The sequence below is a fragment of the Heptranchias perlo genome, chromosome 22 (genome assembly GCF_035084215.1).
Source record: "Heptranchias perlo isolate sHepPer1 chromosome 22, sHepPer1.hap1, whole genome shotgun sequence".
Lineage (NCBI taxonomy): Eukaryota > Metazoa > Chordata > Chondrichthyes > Hexanchiformes > Hexanchidae > Heptranchias > Heptranchias perlo.
The window spans coordinates 48363970-48372712 of NC_090346.1; the positions used below are offsets into that span (position 1 = coordinate 48363970).

At 48.3% G+C, this 8743-nt stretch overlaps 1 protein-coding gene across 1 annotated transcript in view; it reads right to left on the bottom strand.

Moving 5' to 3' along the window:
* Positions 1-5189, bottom strand: part of sdr42e2 (short chain dehydrogenase/reductase family 42E, member 2) — a 28297-nt gene extending 23108 nt beyond the window's left edge. Inside the window, exons 1-2 of the mRNA XM_068003071.1 lie at positions 4905-5189; positions 2534-2629 (exon numbers count right to left, since the gene is read on the bottom strand). Coding sequence (XP_067859172.1) covers positions 2534-2629; positions 4905-5189 — 381 coding nt within the window. The remainder of the gene's footprint in view (positions 1-2533; positions 2630-4904) is intronic.
* Positions 5190-8743: the final 3554 nt, after the last annotated feature.

Here is an 8743-nt window from a genome sequence, read left to right on the forward strand (position 1 = left end):
TCTAATATTACAGGCCAATCAGCACGCTACTATTACAGGCTAATCAGCACTCCACTATTACAGGCCAATCAAAACTCTGCTATCACAGGCCAATCAATCCCCAGTCTGTGCTGAGTTTGTGGATCTGATCAGGGACAGCGATTGGGATTCTACAATGGATCTCTGCGGCCATGGGCTGGGTTGAGTTGGGGGGGGGAGCAAGGGGGAAATCATCCAGGGTTCCTGCTCCTGATTACTACCTAATGAACCAGAAAGTGAGCTCATCTGTGATGCCTCCCACGGTGGAGCAGCCTGCCGTCAGGGCTGAATGCGTGAGGATTGGTGACTTGGGCAAGCTGCCGGTGCCCGTGGTTACAAACCACCACCCCCCGGACTGGAGCCAAACCTGGTCCGGCCGCAAAGGAGGTCATTCAGAACCATCAGCGGCAAATTAATAAATCGACAGGTGTTAGTCAGTCCCCGGCCTCCAGGAACGTCTACTCTTCAATCATTACAAGATTCTTTTCTAAGACCGGCCGAGCATATTTCGAGCTACCCTGCGGTAACTGCAGCCCTGCCGAGAATGGGGCATTAAAATTTCATGAAGGAGTGTAATTTATTAGCTGTTTCAGTCAGGGTATACGGGACGAGCAGAGTGCAGTGAAGGGCAGCACCGGGTTACAGATCGGGCGATCGATGTTAATGACATCCTCTACCTCGAGCTTCCAAAGGAGCAGGTCGATTCACAAAAGGGGAGTGTGGAGCATAAGATGAAAGAACTTGTATTTATACAGAGCCTTTCACCACCTCAGGACGTCCCAAAGCGCTTTACAGCCAATGGGGTACTTTTTGAAGTGTAGTCACTGTTGTAATGTAGGAAACAGGGCAGCCAATTTGCGCACAGCAAGATCCCACAAACGGCAGTGTAATAATGACCAGATAATCTGTTTTAGTGATGTTGGTTGAGGGATAAATATTGGCCAGGGACTGCTCTTCAAATAGTGGCCATGGGATCTTTTATGTCCACCTGAGAGGGCAGACAGGGCCTCACTTTAACGTCTCATCTGAAAGACGGCACCTCCGACAGTGCAGCACTCCCTCAGTACTGCACTGGGATTGTCAGCCTAGATTTTTTTTGCTCAAGTCTCTGGAGTGGGACTTGAACCCAAGACTCAGAGATAAGAGTGCTGCCCACTGAGCAATGGCTCTAGGGTATTTTTTTGTGGAAGCGGGAGGAGCAGGATTGGTCCAGCTTGGGCCTCTGTTACTTCAGGTTTCCCCCCCTGAGATCGGACCCCTCGCCCGCCCCATGTATCTACCTCCTTCCGGTCCGGAGTACTATCACGGCCCGGCCCCCAACCTCCTCCCCCACCTCGCCTGCTATCCGCCCGAAGTCCGTTTCAGTGGGGGAATTAATCCCCCCACCCGGAGGATATGCTGATAGGGTGAGATGAAGAGGGGTGGGAGGAGGCTCATGTGGAGCATAAACCATGGACCCGATGGGCCGATTGGCCTGTTTCTGTGCTGTACGTTCTATGAGCTATCGCTTGTGAAACAATCAGGTACCAGCAATAAAACAGTGCAAGGAATGGCTCTCCTTCTGCTTCACCTGAATGCAGCTTTTTTTTTTTTATTCGTTCACGGGATGTGGGTGTCGCTGGCAAGGCCGGCATTTATTGCCCATCCCTAATTGCCCTCGAGAAGGTGGTGGTGAGCCGCCTTCTTGAACCGCTGCAGTCCGTGTGGTGACGGTTCTCCCACAGTGCTGTTAGGAAGGGAGTTCCAGGATTTTGACCCAGCGACAATGAAGGAACGGCGATATATTTCCAAGTCGGGATGGTGTGTGACTTGGAGGGGAACGTGCAGGTGGTGTTGTTCCCATGCGCCTGCTGCCCTTGTCCTTCTAGGTGGTAGAGGTCGCGGGTTTGGGAGGTGCTGTCGAAGAAGCACCTCCCAAACCCAATGGCCTCCTTCCATGCTCTATGATTCTATGAAAGCTGTTAGCTTTCATAGAATCATAGAGCATGGAAGGAGGCCATTTGGCCCATCGTGCCTGTGCCAGCTCTTTCAAAGAGCTACCAATTAGTCCCATTCCCCTGCTCTTTCCCCATAGCCCTGCAAATTTTTTCCCTTCATGTATTTATCCAATTCCCTTTTTGAAAATTACTACTGAATCTGCTTCCACCCTGTCAGGCAGCGCAATCCAGATCGTAACAACTCGCTGTGTAAAAATCAATTCTCCTCATCTCCCATTCTGTTTCTTTTGCCAATTATCTTAAATCCGTGTCCTCTGGTTACCGACCCTCCTGCCAATGGAAACAGTTTCTCCTTATTTACTCTATCAAAATCCCTTCATGATTTCGAACACCTCTATTAAATCTCCCCCTTAACCTTCTCTGCTCCAAGGAGAACAATCCCAGCTTCTCCAGTCTCTCCACGTAACTAAAAGTCCCTCATCCCTGGCACCCTCTCCATCCTTCCTAAAGCGCAGTGTCCAGAATTGGTCACAATGCTCCAGCTGGGGCCCAACCAGTGACTGAGGAGCAATACTCACCTGCTCTGTGCCCGACATCCCATAGGAGGCAGCGTGATAAACGCAGTCCACCCCCTCACAGGCGTTATAAAGGGTATCGTAATCCCTGATGTCGCTCTGCAAAAAGATGGAAAATAATCCCGTTAGATTTTCCGTCCCCAGGTTACACAAACTGTAGTTTCAGAACATTGTGAGTTACTTGTAGAATCAAAGGACAAATCGGTTTCCCAGCGGAGGTATGAAGACCTGGTTGGAAATGCCAGACAGTCAGTGGCGATACTGAGACAAAATATTAAACTAACTCGTGGAACAGAGGTGTTCAAAATGGTGAGGGGTTTTGATAGAGTAGATGGGGAGAAACTGTTTCCAATGGCGGGAGGGTCAGTAACCAGAGGACACAGATTTAAGATAATTGGCAAAAAAAAACAAGGGTGGGGGGTGAGATGAGGAGACATTTTTTATACGCGGTGAGTTGTTGTGATCTGGAATGCGCTGCCTGAAAGGGTGGTGGAAGCAGATTCAATAATAACTTTCAAAAGGGAATTGGATAAATACTTGAAGGGAAAAGAATTGCAGGTGTATGGGGAAAGAGCAGAGAGTGCGGGACTAATTGGATAGCTCTTTCAAAGAGCCGGCACGGGCACGATGGGCCGAATGGCCTCCTTCTGTGCTGTATGATTTTATAATAGTTTGCTGTTCTATTTCATCCTCCCATGATGCACTGGATGACAGGTAGAATATCCCGTCAGTTTCCAGCGTGTGGAAGTCCCATTATCTCCCACACAGGAGGCCGGGGAGCCATGGTGGATAATGGATCGAGGTTACTCAAACATTTTATGTTTGTGCCACCACAATATCCTGGGTAGAGGGACGAAGTACAATGGAAATAAGACGGTGTGAGTGTAGTCTTTCTGTGGCCGTGAGGTTGATTTAAGTCAGACAGGAGGAGATTGGTGTTAACTTTGAAGCGAGGCTTTGTCTCATGAAAATCCTGATGGTCAATCTGGAAGGGGGGGGCAGTTGGAGCGCGTGCAATGGAGGATCTGCGGCATTTAATTTTAGCGGATTGTGGTAAAAACCCATCTGGTTCACTAATGTCCTTTAGGGAAGGGAACCTGCCGTCCTTACCCGGTCTGGGCCTATACGTGACTCCAGTGCAACACCAACGTGGTTGACTCTTAACTGCCCTCTGAAGTGGCCTGGCCAGGCACTTAGTTGTATCAAAACCACGACCCATGATTTGGGAAGAAAGCCCACCACCACCTTCTCAGGGCGGCTGGGGCTGGGACAATAAATGGCGGCCTTGCCAGTGATGCCCACATCCCGAGAATGAATCTATTACTAAATCGGTTTGAGGAGCAGCAACATCAGCCAGTGCTGAACCTCCCGCTTTCCAGGATCAGAGGCAGGGAAGACAGCTGATCTGTCTCCGAGGCTCTGAAGCAGCAAACCGCTGTGCTGCCGACCAACTGGGGCATGGGAAGCTCTCCACTGGTCCTGAAACGGAAATGGATGGGACCAAAGGGTGGGAGAGGCACCGAGGGAGCGGGGGGCGGGGGGAGCGACAGGAGGGATGGAGGGAGTGGGTGGAAGGTAAGAAAGGGCTCAAGGCTAAAAGGAGCACATGGAAGGCAGGCTGGGACTAAGTGAGTGGGTGAGTGGGAGCTTTAATTGGACAGACCAGGAAGATTCTGCGCTGTCAGGGTACCAACGGGAGTGCTACAAACTCCCTAGATTCGGAAAGAAAGAAAAGAACTCCTCCAGCGTTCCCATTTCCGATCCCTGATGGAAAGTCCGTGTGTTTGGAAGTCAGGTGATGTGCCTGGGACTGCTTGGAATCTTTACAAGGCAGATAGATACAGGTGAGGAATGCCATTCAGTCCATCTATCCAAAGCGACCCTACTGTCCCTGCATCACAACATCTAATTGTTCCTTAAATGATCCCAGTGCTTTTGTCTCCATTACTCTACCCAGAGTCCATTGCACGTGTTGCTCTCTCTTAATGTGAAGAATTTCCTGACACGAGCCCAAAATTTGCCCTTTCTCTAAATCGATCTTCTGCCCGACAGTGACAATTTAGTTCAAAGTAACGTCCCAAATTTATCTATTCTACCCCATTTACTATCCAATATACCTCTATAAGGTCTTCTTTCAGTGGCCTTCTCCCAAAGCTGAGAAGGCCAAAGGTTCTCCCACCTTTCCTCATACCTCAGTCATTCTCAGCACTAACATCCCCCACACCCTGATCTCCACAAAATTCACAAAAGAAAAAAAATAATAGGAAGGAAAAAAATGGTGCATCGTTAAACATGGAACGTGAGTGTGTTCATTATACTCAAAAGGAATCTGACTGAATATAGTTAACGCTGACAAATTCAGTAACCATCATACCTGGATGAAGACAGCTCCTTCAGGGAGACACCATCTTGGTTTGTGTATGTCCATGAGGATGACAGACACGCCCGATCGGGCGAGGGTGGAACCGAGCCTGGACCCAAAATATCCTGCGCCCCCTGTCACCAGAGCACTCATGGACTTCTTCCCGTCTGCCCGTCTCACGTGCCCGTTGATTGGGCAGCCGGGTGTCTTTGACCAGTGCGACGCCACTCCCTCGGACCTGCGTTTGGCGCTACTACCGAAGAGAGCCCTCGTTGGATTGGCCTTGCATAACTCCATGAGTATCGCTTAGGGGAGAAGAGGGTGGCTGCGTCCCTTCAAAATGTAGCCCAACCGAATGAGACTGCAGGGGAGAAAAAATAAAGAAACTTAGTCAATAAAAGGAGTCGGGGGTGGAGTTGAAAACAGAGTTGAAAAGGAGATACAGAGGGAAGTGGCAAGGTGGAGGGGTTTTGGTGGGGAGGGGGGTGTTGCTTCAGACTGAAACAGTGGGAGAGAGGGGGAAAAGGGGAGTAGCCCAGTGTTGGAGGAATGGAGGTTGCCTGCAGGAGGAGATAGCTGAAGGAGGGTGGGTCAAGGCCATGAAGGGATTCTCAATGCAAGTACCCAGGTTCATAAAATCAATTTGTCTGGGCGTCAGGAGCTGGTGGAACTTGGCCACGACTGGGGAAATGGGAGGCTAAAAACTGACCAGGGTCACAGCAAAAAAGTGCAAAGTGATTTTACACTTTAATTTGGGGAAATGCCTTTTCATCTCCACAGTGTTTCATTTTACATTTAACTTAATGGACTCTTTCTCCTAAAAGAAACTTCAGGCACAAACCATAACCTTATAAGCATAAGAACATAAGAAATAGGAGCAGGAGGAGGCCATTCGGCCCCTCGAGCCTGCTCCGCCATTCAATCAGATCATGGCTGATCTTCGACCTTAACTCCACTTTCCCGCCCAATCCCCATAAACCTTGATTCCCCTAGAGTCCAAAAATCTATCGATCTCAGCCTTGAATATACTCAACGACTCAGCACCCACAGCCCTCTGGGGTAGAGAATTCCAAAGATTCACAACCCTCTGAGTGAAGAAATTTCTCCTCATCTCAGTCTTAAATGGTCAACCCTTTTGAGTTGAGATTGAAGATCAGCCATGATCTGATTGAATGGCGGAGCAGGCTCGAGGGGCCGAATGGCCTACCCCTGCTCCTATTTCTTATGTTCTTGTGACCCCTTATCCTGAGACTATGACCCCTAGTTCTAGACTCTCAGCATCTATCCTGTCAAGCCCTCTCAGAATCTCATAGAAAGAAACCAATCATTTATTATACACCAGAAAAATTGACATTAGAAGTTAAACAACATGTTGGGTTTATGGTCAATTTAGAATTGCTTTAACAACAATAAAGCAACATCTTCTGAATTCCCAAAATGGAAAACATTTTTGGAAATCAAATGTCTCTCTTAGACTAACCCCATAATGAAAGTTATAAACTCATTGTTAACTCAAACTTGCCGGGAAGTTTCCAGGTATTTTGATGGATACTGTGTCGTGTAGTGTGGCACTCTCTCGTAGCCGAGTCATCGGCTTCACAGGCAATCTGTAAACCTGCATCGAGGCATCAGGCTATGAAGTAACGAGCAGTCAGGAAGATTCCAGGTGAGGTGGGGCCGCCAGGAGGTGAAAGGTGAGTTTGGAGCAGATGGAGGTGGATCTGTGTCTCTCCCCACTCTAACATCTGCCCAACTTTAAAAGGCCTTTTTAACCTAGAACCACACCTCTGGAGCGGTGGCTTGCAAAATCATAGAATGATACAGCGGAGAAGGAGGCCATTCAGCCCATCGAGCCTGTGCCGGCTCTTTGAAAGAGCTATCCAATTAGTCCCACTCCCCTGCTCTTTCCCCATAGCCCTGCAAATTTTTTCCAATTCAAGTATTTATCCAATTCCCTTTTGAAAGTCATATTGACTCTGCTTCCACCGCCCTTTCAGGCAGCGCGTTCCAGATTGTATCAGCTCACTGCCTAATTTTTTTTCCTCGTGTCGCCCCTGGTTCTTTTGCCAATTACCGTAAATCTGTGTTTCTCTGTTTACCAACCCTCCTGCCACTGAAAACACTTTCTCCTTATTTACTCTTATCAAAACCCCTCATGATTTTGAACGCCTCTATCAAATCTCCCCTTAACCTTCTGTGCTGTAAGCAGAACAACCCCAGCTTCTCCAGTCTCTCCACGTGACCGAAGCCCCTCATCCCTGGAACCATTCGGGTAAATCTCCCCTGGCACCCTCTCCAAGGACTTGTCAAAAATAGGTTCCTACAAATACAGCCCCTGATGGATTGGCTCTTCACTTGTTTTCTCAGTGTCCACAACGTAACAAAGTTAAGTCCGCAGGTGTTCAAACGACCCTCTGCCGGCCTGGAATCGTTCTTGTTGCTATGGTGATCGATCCTCTGCTGTGCAATCTTTTACAATGTCTCATTTAACAATCCTTCGAATCATCCTTGCACTTTTTTTTTAAGAGTCCTTTTCCGTCACACGTGCTGAAGCCGACTTAGTATCAGGCTTTCGCTTATCAGATTAATTTTTACGACACCGGGTAGAATTATAGAATCTTACCACACAGAAGGAGGCCATTCGGCCCATCTTGCCTGTGCCGGCTCTTTGAAAGAGCTGTCCAATTAGCCCCCATTCCCCTGCTCTTTCCCCATAATCCATAGGTAGAGAGAAGAGGGGAAAAAAATCAACCAAAGTTCCTGCTCCCGGTCACTACACAATGACCCCTCTTGCATGTGTGGAAACAGGATGAGGTGCTGCCCCACCAGTTGAATAGTCTGCAGATATCCACCATTCAGGCTCATACATGAGGAATGACCGCTTGGGGAGGGGCTGCTAAATCGTACCTCAGAACGAGTCAGTGCCTTTAGGAGAAGGAGGGTTCAGGGTAAAGACTGGAGGAGGGAAGCACATAATTAGGGTGCATTTTAACAAACATCTAACACGTTTTGTACCACGGAGGGAAACTGAACTGACCGAGGATGATCAGGGAAGTAGAGGGTCATTCTGGAAATTGAGGGATGGTTTGGAGCTAACTGTACGCTATGAAAATACACTGTACAAAAAAATAACAAAACAAGTTACAATACAATGGAGATAAGATTAGTTTTAACAACAACAACTTGCATTTATATAGTGCCTTTAACATAGTAAAATGTCCAGGGGCGATTATCAAAGAAAATTTGACACCGAGCCACGTAAGGAGATATTAGGACAGGTGATTAAAAGCTTGGTCAAAGAGGCAGGTTTTAAGAAGTGACTTATAGGAGAGAGAGAGAGGCGGAGAGGTTTAGGGAGGGAGTTCCAGAGCTCAGGGCCCAGGCAGCTGAAGGCACGGCCGCCAATGGTGGAGCGATGGAAATTGGGGAATGGGCAAGAGACCAGAATTGTAGGAGTGCAGAGATCTCGGAGGGTCGTAGGGCTGGAGGAAGTTACAGATATAGGGAGGGGGGCGAGGCCATGGAGGGATTTGAAAACAAGTTTGTCACATAAAAGAGCACAGGTTTTATCAGGATCAAATGAAAAGCTGGAGGTGGCAGTGTGACTGAAACTCACCCTGTCTCCTTGTGTGAATATGTTTAAAAGAATATAATAATAATTTCTTATTTTTGAATAGCTCCCCTCAGTTGGGTCAGAACATAAGCCCACTCTCGCCCTGTGACAGAGAGACATTCAGTAACATGAGTCCAGCTCACAGCACTGAACCAGCCCCGAGGAAGGGGCGGACGGGGTAAATGCAAGCCCATCACATCTGCCCTGCACAGGAGATACTGCAATGCTCCATCAAGAC